Source organism: Vipera berus, assembly GCF_964194415.1.
Source record: "Vipera berus genome assembly, chromosome: 3".
Classification (NCBI taxonomy): Eukaryota; Metazoa; Chordata; class Lepidosauria; order Squamata; family Viperidae; genus Vipera; species Vipera berus.
In genome coordinates this window covers 21097013-21109180 of record NC_138204.1, presented here as the reverse complement: position 1 = coordinate 21109180, position 12168 = coordinate 21097013, and the positions used below count along the sequence as shown (strand labels likewise).

At 36.8% G+C, this 12168-nt stretch overlaps 1 protein-coding gene across 2 annotated transcripts; it reads left to right on the top strand.

The window, feature by feature from the left end:
* The first annotated feature begins 1039 nt into the window (after positions 1-1039).
* Positions 1040-11466, top strand: RNF114 (ring finger protein 114). 2 transcript variants are annotated; one of them, XM_081324547.1, is made up of 6 exons: positions 1040-1245; positions 3588-3738; positions 5850-5956; positions 6631-6745; positions 7857-7964; positions 8306-11466. In XM_081324547.1, the coding sequence occupies exons 1-6, from the start codon at positions 1112-1114 to the stop codon at positions 8369-8371; spliced, it is 681 nt and encodes a 226-aa protein (XP_081180673.1). In that variant the 5' UTR covers positions 1040-1111; the 3' UTR covers positions 8372-11466. The 2 variants fall into 2 exon arrangements, with proteins under 2 accessions (XP_081180673.1, XP_081180674.1); XM_081324548.1 differs by having other exon boundaries at positions 1069-1245; positions 3654-3738.
* The last annotated feature ends 702 nt before the right edge of the window (positions 11467-12168 follow it).

The following is a 12168-nucleotide window of genomic DNA, read 5'->3' as shown; positions in this document are numbered from 1 at the left end:
ATGTTTATATTTTTGCATCATAAGGTACAAAAGACTTAGTCCTTAGAATAGATCAATTGACAGATGTTACCATTCTACACAAAATACTTCAAACCCCACGAGTAACAATGTAAGTAAAATATTAACACATTATCCACCTCTTAAGCTGATATCAAGAAAACATCCAACAACCCTTTTGGATATTTTAAGTGCTGAGGCCAAAGACAAATGTTGAATATTTAGATAATCTCTAAGAATGTCCAAAGAGAGGTAAGTCCATTTTAGCATTTTAATACTGAGAAAAATTATTCTGCTTTTAAGGGGCTTTTTACAGCACTTGTCCCCGGCCTAGTTCTTCCTAGATGCGTTGAACTTCCACCAATCCCAACCAGCAAGCCCATGCTAGATGTGGAAGATGGGAACTGAAGTCCAATGCATTGGGAGAATACATGGCTGGAGTAAAGTTTTCCACCCGCTTTGTTCTGACTCTACCTCAATGCTTGTGATTAGTGGCCTGAGGATGTATTATGCCATTCTGATCCACTTGGTTGCTTTTGAATCATCCCCGTTGTAACTCTTGAATATTTCCTCTGCTCATGACCTGTAGCCCATAGGTCCCTGGAGTTCTACCACTACCTATCTCTCTCACACAGACACTCAGTCGTGAGAGTTGTTGGTCTTGTTTTATATATTTGCCTCTTACTTAATCAAGGATCCTACTATTGAGTGGTTGCATCGCATCTCATTAAATTTTATCATGGTTTGTTGAATCAGCTACATTTGCTAATACAGAAGCTCACTGACTCGAGCTTAGACCCTCTCAGTCCGTTCTGTCTTACAAGGGTCGCATCTCTGTCACGTGATCCACTCCGATATCTTCTCCACACACCCCCGCCCCAGCTTTTAGCCTGTCTTGATTTCTAATCACCCGCGCGTCGCTCTCCCCACCTCCGCCTTGACATCAAACGAGCCCTCCCAGCCGTGCGCCTGCGCATTTTTCCGTTTTCGCGCGTGATGGGCGTGGCCAAACTAGATCTGGCCCTTTTAGGCCGCCGTCGTTGCATGCACTGTAGTTTCGCGGCAGTTCTTCTGTGAGACTGCCAGAGTGGCTTCGCGGAAGTCATTCGGGAAGATGGCGTTGGCCGAAGCGAATGCTCGGTTGCCGGAGGGTGCCACTGGGGAGCGAGTGGATCCGCTTTCTCGCTTCACTTGCCCGGTGTGCCTGGAGGTGTTTGAGAGCCCCGTGCGAGCGCCTTGCGGCCATATGTGAGTATGGAGAGAGGCGGAAGCCAGGCCATCTCGAGAGGTCGTGGGAGATAACTGGGTAACCATGGCAACGGAGGGTGGTTGGTCTGAATTGAGGTTGAGTAGGAGCTCACTTATGTGAGGAACAAAGCGGGTGGGAAAGCTTTACCCCAGCTTGCTCTTCTCCCGATACATAGACCTCAGTCCCCATCTTCCCCATCTAGCATGGGCTTGCTGGTTGGAGTTGGTGGAAGTTCGGCGCCTCTAGGAAGAGCTAGGCCTGGGACAAGAGTTCTAAAAAGCCCCTTAAAAGCAGAGCAATTTTAAATGGATCCTCTACGTTTTTCTAACCGCATGGTCCCAGATTTTGCCCCTATGTTTTTGTTTTCCTTTTTATCAACTTAGGTAATAAAATAATAAGCTGTGCAAAACTTTAACTCATTGCAGCCCATTAATCTCTCTTTAGATATTATTGTAGCATCCGAACTCTCAAGAATTGCAGCCTGGTGGTTGCGGGGGCAGGGCTGTTAATACTACTTTATGAAACGAAAGTGAAATGAACTCGTGGGCAGAATCCAAGGGAAGCTTGAATCCGTAGGAGGGATATAATCTTAAACACTGCCGATAGTTTTTTTTAACCAGAATTTCAGTGCAAAATTTTAAAAGTGAAGGAGTTCAATTCTGTAATTGACTCTTTTTTGAGATAATAAATAAGTTAAAGAACAAACGGATTAAATAAACTTGAGAGGAAGACTGCTCTCAGTGGGGCATTTGTTTCTGCTAATTTTTACTGTAGCTCATAATCATAAATGAGACAGTACAAGAGTTTTGCTTTATCTGATCATTATGCTTTTGTAGCATCCAAAATATCTATTTTCTGTTTACATCTTGCTGGGGCTTCCATGTTAGCCATTAGGAACAGAAAAGATACAGCAAATAAGTCTGCAGGAAGCAAAATACCAGTTCATCTTTTTTGGAAGACAAAATCCCAATGAAAGGACATTTAAAAAGAAAGGAAAAGTAATATATCTATGATGAGTCATACCTTCCTCTGATTTAGGTGTGGCTGAATGCAATTTAGAGAAAGCATAAAGATTGAATAGTGATTGAATAGAATATTTAAAAATTCTTGGGAGATAGAAATAATATGAACAGATGATGAATTCAGTAAACACTTTTGCTATATAATTAATTCTTGTTTGTAGTGAAGCCTTGGGATTTGAATGGCCTAATACAGTAGCACTTTGGTAGAAATGAAGAAAAATAAGTAGTACTAGTTTTGGATTGATCATATTTTATCTAAGCATATTTTGGTCATTAAGACAGAATTTATATGCACAGCCTATATTAGGATATTTTAAGCATTTAGGAATTGACAAGACAGATAGTTCCTCCTTGTATATCCCTGAGATGATAACATCTGAATCTTTCAAAGAGGTGGCATCTATTTTTACAGCTAAGGAAATGTTCAGCTGCCAGTTGAGATAAGGTATTGTTTTTTTCTTTCCCCTATATGCAACGTTTTTTGTTAATGTGTGTACAATATGGCCATGGTCATAAATATTTTGCATGTGATGGGTTGGAAACTACATCTTGTTCCAGGCCTTCACAACTCTTTCTTGAACGTTGCATATTATCAAATATCAGCTATGCATTAATATTGTGCTCAGAACTTTGCTTAAATCTGCAACAACAGCTAAGAGCATTTTCATCTTTATTGGTAATTTCTAAATTGCATCCAAATGATATAACCTCAGGTACTTCAGGACTTTAACATTCTCTTCTCTCTACTATAATTTTATTTTAGGTATTTTAGGTATACAGGGATTGAGCGTGTATCTATTTTACCTGGTTATTATATTCATTTGCAATGTTTTAACATTTATGACTTTGTAATTGTCACTGAACCTGGTTGCTGGATGTATCAGAAGATAACCTCTATTGCAGTACCAGCATGGAAGTTTCTACTTCAAACCTTATTAGATATATGCATTCTTAATAAATTTTATGCTGAGCTATTTGGTTTAAATAGCTCAATCCTGCTTAAAAAATCAGGATTCAGTTCTTGCTATTGTATAATACTATTGTAACAAGATTTCACCTTTGAACGTATTTCTATCTTACAGTGCACAGTTAAGTATACTGCTCTCATTAATGAAGCTGTAAGCAAATTTTATGGATAATTTTATTTACTATTTTGTTATAAGATGTTTTTCCCCATTTAAGATTACATTGTGGTGCATTGATACATTGCTGAGGTATGCTTATCAATTATTGTATTTTATTGGGGGAGTGGAAGGGAATTAGTACATGCCTGTATTTTTTAATCAATGAAATTTTATATATATATTTTTCTGTGTTAGCTTTTGCACAGCATGCATTCAGGAATGTCTTAAGCCTAAAAAGCCTGTTTGTGGAGTTTGCCGTAGTACCCTGGCTCATGGCAGCAGAGCCCTGGATTTGGAAAAGCAAATTGAAATGACAGAAGCTACTTGCAATGGCTGCAATCAAAAAGTATGAAAAACTGACCTATATTTATTACTACATAGAATGAATAATGATGCAAATAAATATACTGATACTATGTCCTGATAAGCAATTGTTTTTACAAAATTCAAAAAAGACTGGGATGAGGAAGAGCCAATTCAAATCTTTGATAGAAATGCCAAAAAGGGACTTAATTTCTTTCACTGCCTGTACTGGAAATGCATTGGAAATAAAATGCATTAGAAATAAAAATTTGCAGAACTTGTCATAAGACCAATCAGTTATGTAACCAATATAGAATCAGCAGACCTTGCCACAATAAACAGCTGTGGTTGTGTTTGCCAACATCAGTGTGAAAGTGATGAATTTTTTATGCAAATCCCTATGTCACTCTTCACTTTTTCTTTAAGAAAGGAAATGTTCGTAGAAAGTATTGGTCTAATGTGCCCTTAACTATGTTTTTTCAGTTACTTAATGTACTGTGGATATGATATTTTAAGGAACCATAGAATTATGGAAATGAACTTAGAAGATCTTTCCTCCAAATCCTGAATTAGTGCAGGATCCACTATAGCAGACATGTCAAACCCGTGACATGACGTGACATCGCACAGTGTATCGGAGCTTTTTCCCCATTGCTAGCAGTGGGGTGGGTGTGGTTTCCTGGTGACATGTCTGGCCTGCGGGACGGCAGTTTGACACCCCTGCACTATAGCATCTCTGACAGAAGACTATTCAGCTTCTATTTGAAAATCTTCAGTGAAAGTTAATAGACTTAATATGGTAGCTTTTTCCACTAATAGTTTATGCAGTCAAGTTTCTCCTCACATGTAGCATGAACAGAGATCTTGGATTTTCTTTTTTAATCCAATAATTCTGGTCCTGCTCTCTTGACAGCAGAGACTGCCCATTACCTTTCTACCGGTAGATGTCAGTTAATTTTCAGATATTAGATTGCTGCTGTATATAACCTCATCTGGTTCTTCCCAGTTCCTTTAGCTGCACTTTGTAGGACTTGATTTTCTGATTCTTTACCATCTTTGAACTTGCACAGTCCTTTCCAAATTGTGATGCTGTGGGGTTTTTTCCCCCCTCCAAAGCAGCTGATGTCTTAGATGTTGGTATTTTTGTGGCTAGTTTGAGCTACTGTTCTTTCATGAGTAGAATTACCTTTTGAGTTGCCTTATTTCATGAAGCAACTGTTGTAAAAAGAGTTTTGCAATTAAAAGGTCAGTTAATAATTTTCAGTTCAGTAAATAAGGGTACTCTTAATATACTGTACCCTAATCTATGAAATTTGTGGGAATTCATAGCTTATCTGACTGTATATGATTTCAGTAATTGATTTAGTGTCTAAGGCAAATTTTAGAAATATGCCTATATTTCTAAACATATAAATATGTCTCCATGGCATTGAATATTTGTAAATAAATTGGGATACTGTGAATGTCTTAGTTTTTACTTGTAAATATTAATAAATATTCCCTGATTGAAAAATTTTGGTACATCAAAAATTTGCTTAAATATTTTTAAAGCAAATTATATATGGAAAATTCAGTGGAAAATACGAGATTTGGGAGTTAATTGTTTCCTGCTTACTAAGCACACAATTATTTAGAAAATGTTAAAAGTAAGCAGAAATAATGAAAATCTGAAGAATATTAAAAGATGTACCATAATTTTTTGAACATTTCCTTATAATGTGCAGCATTATTATTGAGAACCTGTCACCTTGAAAAATTTAAATGAGATAAGTTGATGTTTTGGCTAGTTGACCGCCCTTTGCCTAATAGAAGATAAAAGTAATTTGCCATATAAGAGTAGTAGTAGTAGTAGTAGTAGTAGTAGTAATAATAATAATAATAATAATAATAATAATAATAATAATAATAATAATAATAATAGCCTTCCAGAGAATGAAAGATAAGAAAGGACTGTGCTCAAGTGAACAAGGTGTCTGCTGTCAGCACTGCTGGCGTGTTATATATTAATTTAGCCTATTATTCTCTTCTACAATTATACATTATAATTTGCCTTGTGTCTTACTCAAATCCTCCCATACAGTCTCCTGAATATATTTCATGTTTAAGTTAAGAAATATGGTGAAAAGTGAATATTTTGTTACATTTTCTGTACAGATGTATCTCTCAAAGCTGCGAAGTCATGCAGCTGCTTGTTCGAAGTACCAGAATTACATAATGGAAGGTGTTAAAGCTGTGACTAAAGAACCACTACAGAATACCAGGTAATCTTGGTGAACTACAACATGCCTGTTCATAAAGTTTAAATTGTGTGCTGGTATTTATCTTGAACAAAGATAAACAGAGAAAAATCTGCTGTAAATAAGGGATATTTGTTTCTTCCTTTTTTCTCTCTCCTTTACCGCTAACCACTCTTCATTTGAATAGCAACGAAAGATGGGAAGTGGTTTGATGATTGTGCAGCCAGCATTCCCCCCAAACTTGCTACCTTTTAATTCATGGCCTACTCGCTGTTTTTCCCTCTGAAAGTTTATATAAGATCACCAGGTTTAATTCTGAAAATGTTCTTCAGAAGAACCTCTAATTTTTAACACCTGTAGTTCAGAATGCTATGTAAAATATGAGTTGATTGCTTTTGTGAGGAACCTGAGAAATTTTATATAGCCATTGCTCACTTTAAGGTTTTTTTTATATCAGGTTCCCATGGGGGGTAGGGGTGGGAGTGGGAGAACTATAAATCTGTTTGTGACACACTTCTTTCCATAATTGCCATCAGTCCTCTTTCTCAGACAAGTTAACTTTTCCTTTGATCAAACTAAGAAGCAGTATTTTACAGCAAAGGAAAAAAGCTTTTGATGTATTCATGAATTCTTCTTTAATATTTTGCTTTATGTACTTTTTTCTAAACCATAAAGGACTTTTTTGTGTATTCCTGCAGGAGTGTTCCCAATAGATTTACATTTCCTTGCCCTTATTGCAATGAAAAAAACCTGGACCAAGAAGGACTGGTAGAACACTGCAAAAACTTTCACAGCAATGATACAAAGCGAGTGGTAATTAATGCTTTTTTCATAGTCTGATTCAGAGATGAACAATCCATAGGTTGCATTCAGTCCCCCATCCCATTTGCACTCACTAAAGTTGGTCGGGGCTAGAAAGTTCAGCCTTTTTTTGGTTTGGGAAACTTTAAGAAGTGAAACAGATGCCTTAAACTTTGCAAAGATTTATGGTTGCCATTTCACTCCATAGAATCTTCTAATCCTCCCCCAGCTCAAGCCAACATTTTAAGATTTGGTGGGGTTAAGTGACAAAATTGCTGTGTGCAGCCTTTTAAGGCACCCTTAAAAACCCATACATCCAAGAACAGATTTTTAAAAGGGGACCCTTTCTCTAGCAGTGTCATAACATTACAAGCCATGACATTTACAGGCCAAAAATCAGATCTTGGCTTCCTAGGAGAAATTGTGCATTAGGGAAAATTATGTTATTGTCTCAAAGGTTTTCTTGAGTTATGTTTTAGTCTTTTTTCATGATAAGGCTGTTTTTTAAAATTCATAAAGTATTCAAACATTTGAAGCCTTTCAAGCAGGGAATTAATAATCTCAGAGCAAAATTTTTATTCTAGAAAAATAAATTCAGAACCCTAAATATGTTCACAGAGGAGCAACACGATTTCCTAAATATGTTGAACTTTATTTCAAAAAACATTTAGGGAATTTGCCACCCAAATACTTATTTGGGATATTTGATGAGATAAGAGAAGATAGTTCATAGTGTCTTTGTGCCTGATGAAAATGAACTAGAAATGTACACAACTTACAGTTCAGGGATGGAACTTTCTGAGGAGTCTAGAAAACACTTTTTTTTCTTTTGGACTATCTGCTTCTCCATTTTAGGAATAGTTTGTTGGTTTTCTGGAAATATCAATTGTCCTTCCTGTGGAATGGCCAGATCATATGGTCTGAAGAAGAAATGGAGCATTGTAGAAATCTTGATCTCTATAATGCAACATGCTGAGGAAAAATGGACTTAATATTGGGAGAATTTAGCATTACTTTCAAGGGCAGAACCTCTTTTAATCTAAGGAACTTCTGTAGCCTACTTGCTGATGGACATGGCTTAGAATGCATGGCAATGAGATGCCAACTTTGCCAACTTTTCCAGGTTTGCCCAATCTGTGCCTCAATGCCCTGGGGAGATCCACACTACAGAAGTGCTAACTTCATGGAACATCTTCAGCGACGTCATCAATTTTCATATGATACTTTTGTGGTAAGTTATAATTGGGCTTTTCATCTATTATACAAAAACCTAAAGCAGCAAAATGCCTTTTAACTTCTGAGTAGTCTTTTATCAGTTTGAAAATGGACTACTTTTTAAAAATATGGCTTGTCGTAATTCAGCCAGCATAAAAAGTAGCTAGTGAGAAAGGCCCCGAACATTTCTAAACTTTTATTTAGATAATAAATTGATGGCAGAAGCTCAAGTAAAGCACTTGTTTATTTCTTTGTCTTTCATGCTACTCCAGTCAAAGCTCCTTTGAGCAGCTGTGATCGGTTCCTGGATTAGGCAAAATTGCTCCGCTGATGCATATTTATGTCTTCTGTATTTAGGATTATGATGCTGATGAAGATGATATGATGGCCCAAGTCCTATTGCGCTCCTTGAGGGATCAATGAAAAAAAGCAAGAAGTATTCTTAATACTTGGCTTCCATTAGTGAGAAAAGACTACAGAAATGACTTCCTCCAAGATACTTTGGCACACATAAACTTAAACTGAAGGCTCTCCCATGGTTTTTATTCCTGTCTTCAAATTTCTAATTTTGCTTTTTTTTAATGGACTTTCTGTTGAAGCTCATCTTCTCCAAGGTCTGTTTTTCTTACTCATTTCTGGATATATATATATATTTTTTCATATATCTGTTTCAGCTCTGAATGCTTACAGTCGGGAGACTACAGATACTTCTAATGTATTAGCACCTTTATTTTAATTAGTGTTATTATATTGTTTGACATGGATCATCAGTTAGAAGCCCAGGTTTCCTAAATACTTAGAAACTCTGGTTATTAGATTCAGATATCGGTCCAGATACAGGATTTTATTTCTAATAAATTAGGATTTGATACCTACTTTTCAAAGCTGGATTTGGTATCAGCCTTCAGCAATATATAAATCCCTAGTTGGAAATTCTTATATAGTAAGCCATTGGGATTTTTTTTTCTTGAGTGTTAAGGGTGATGTTTATCTTAATACATATTTTGACTCTGAACATTTATGCAGAGTTGAGATAGAGACTATGAAGTGATCATTGTATGGTTCCTGAAAGATGAATAATTCAAGGTTAATATTTCATTTCCAGCTTCCTGAAGCTGACTACATCTTTATATATTTCTACCTCTATGCCTAGAATTCAGAACATTCTGATAGCAACAGTTGTGCAGACTTCAACATCTGGTTCTTTAGGTATAACAAATATTAAAGCCTCTTATGCTTTGTGAAAACTCTGCTGTTTAATGCAGAAATTTGTTCATTCATAAGTGAGGCTTCCATGCAGACCATGGATATTTCATATACTTAATAAATCATGCCATACAAATTGCCACATCCTGAATTCGGGGGCTGCTATGAATCTTGTCATACAGGTTAATTCCAATTTTGCTTTTCATACATGGTCTTGAATTTTTGAAGATAATTGATTTTATTTTGCTCATGTGTTGATTGAGGCCAAATATGGCAAACAGGGATAATACAAACTAGTCCTGATATATCTATGTTTTCAGTAGGAAATGAAACTATTTGTAAAGATCAGTTACAGACTGACTATATGTACCTGGGAGCCCCCAATCTTGAGACAGAATGTGTGTACATATTGCTTCACTGTCTACAGAGGAGAAGTTGCAGGTGGATTTCTACTCCATCACGTTTACTGAGAATACTAATAAATGGAATAAGATTGCTGTGGTGAAGAGACAAGATTTTGATGTGATATGGCGATTGCTTTTGAATGTATTACAGTGTTTGGAGATTAGTCCCAAGTAGTTTATTTTTTTATTTTATTTTAGAGCGGCACAAGCAAGACATGTTCAGAATGAAAAACTACTGTACAATGCCCATAAGTGGCAAATACATGTAAGACCTGAGCTGGATAATGGATGCTTTTGTTATATAATTAAATGCATTCAGTGGTAGCTTTTTGCACTACGTAGATGTGATGCTGACCTTGAGTGTACATTGACCAGAAAAAAAGATTGATTCATACACATTTGGCTCAGGAGTCATGTGGTATTGATTTGAAGCTTAAATGTGTGAGAAAGACCTTCTGGAAGACGATTCCTTTACATTTAGTTGATGGCCTAGAGCCAGTAATGACATAGCATATCTGGCATGGGTGTCTTAACTGCCAACTGTTCATGCTGCCTTCTAGAAAGAACTGCTTAATTTATGCTTCAGCACTGACTAATAAGTCTTTGGTGGCTAGGATTTTGGGAGTTTCCACTGGATCATTTAGCAATTGTTCTGGTGAGGTTGTCCAAGAAATAAAGAGTGCCTGGGTTTATCGTGGGCCTTCTTCAAGTTACCTCTTCCAACAGCTGACCTTTGTGTGCTCCTCCCCATCTTGGAATGACCCCTGAAGGAGCCAGAAGGGAAAGCTGACCATATATAGATGCCCCAAAGTGCCTTCTGCATGCATGTAAGCTCCTTGGGTCCAGGCCATTGTCTTTCAGTATTTGAGCAAGTAGAAATGTTTCTGCCAGTCGTTTGTGGAAATCACAGGAGCAAGATTTCCTAATCCTTGAAAGTACTTTTTCCCTCTCCTCCCCCTTGTATTCTAAGTGCACTTCTAGTGTTTTAACAAGAATTTTAGGAGTTCAAATTTGTCTTTTAAATAAATTAACTTAGTTGATAAAATGTACAGAAATTTTGTTCCTTGTTATAGAAGTTCCAAAGTTGTCATTTGAACTAGATTAATAAACTGAATAGTAAATTACATTCTCCAAGCTTTTGCCGTATCCCTTCTGTTTACTGTGAAGTGATGCTGGCATATAATGGGGTTGAATACAGCAGTCATTTTTAAATAAATCTACATCAGTATTGCCCCACTTAGAGGTTCTACTGTGCAGCTGCAAAGTGGATCAGCATAAATGAAACTGGTTAGTTTGGATGAAACCTGTACTTCAGCAGAACAATTGACTGAATTCATATCTGAACTTCGCAAGGATGTATTAATGATATGGAATGATGTATCATTTTCTGAAGACACAATGCACTCACACAACACTTTTCTCAGCCTCTCATTGGGAAAATGCCACAAGGATCAGAGGAAACAGGGATGCAATTTTGTGACTCATGGTTCCAGCCAATTGGTTTTCACTGGGCTTACTAGGAAATTGTCTTCCAAAATGAATGGCAAAATATTACAGATGGCAGAGCTTTTGTAGAGTTCAGTGATTTTTCCTAGTTTCCCCCCCCCCCCCCTTTCTTGGAAACTACAAGTGTTCTCTCCAATTAACCCACAGAGTTAATTGTTTGGAGGAATCTGCAAAATGTGAAAGAATGTGGCATCGTGTGACTGGGAAATGCTGGCTGTTAAAATTATTCTACCTTTGCCATTCTTTGTTCCACCATATCACCCACTCTGGCCCTATTGCACTTGCTGTTATTTTTTCCAATTCTGTAGAAAGTAAAGGTTCTGAAATTATCTTGCATTCACTGTAACTTTTGTCTCCCTATTTAGAAATGGGCAATAAATAAAGGAGAATGTTTGTACCTCAGAGCTGAAATGAGGAGTCCTTGGTGCTCTCTGAGTTTGGTTGTTTTCTGGCAGACACCTTATTATCCAAACTAGATAACAACATCGAATTCTGCAAAAATCCCTATGCAGAAAAAATCCTTTCTAGCGGAAAAAGTTTTCAAACTTTCTTAATGTCAACTCCACCCTCAGTAATGATAATAGGATTACTACCAACCAACCTAACTAATATAAGTTTCCTTATATTCTTTTCCTTTGTTTAATTTGGAATTGAGGATCCATGAAGCCTAAGGACATATTGTTGAATAGTGATAGAACATCACAAGCATTCTTAGATAATCTTTTAACTTCATTGAAGTTATTTGGAAAAAGTACATTCATCAACTTTTAATGAGAATTTGTACTTCTTAATTGTACATTCTATAACTGCTGGAAAGAACTGGCCAGGCTTCTCATTTAGCATAATTCATAATTGAAACTGGCTGTATTGGTCATATTTCAATGCGTGTCTGATTTTATAGCCACAATCCTTCAAATTCCCAGGACATTTATGATGTTGAGATTAGATTCCCATCTTCCAGTAAGTAAGTAGCAAAAGGAGATGCCCAGACTGAAATTTGGTGAACATTGAGATGTCCATTCCATTGGTATATGTAGTTCCTCTCCCCTTTGTGTTCTGAATCTGGGGGCATTCTAGAGCACTACTGCAAAGGATTAATGGGGA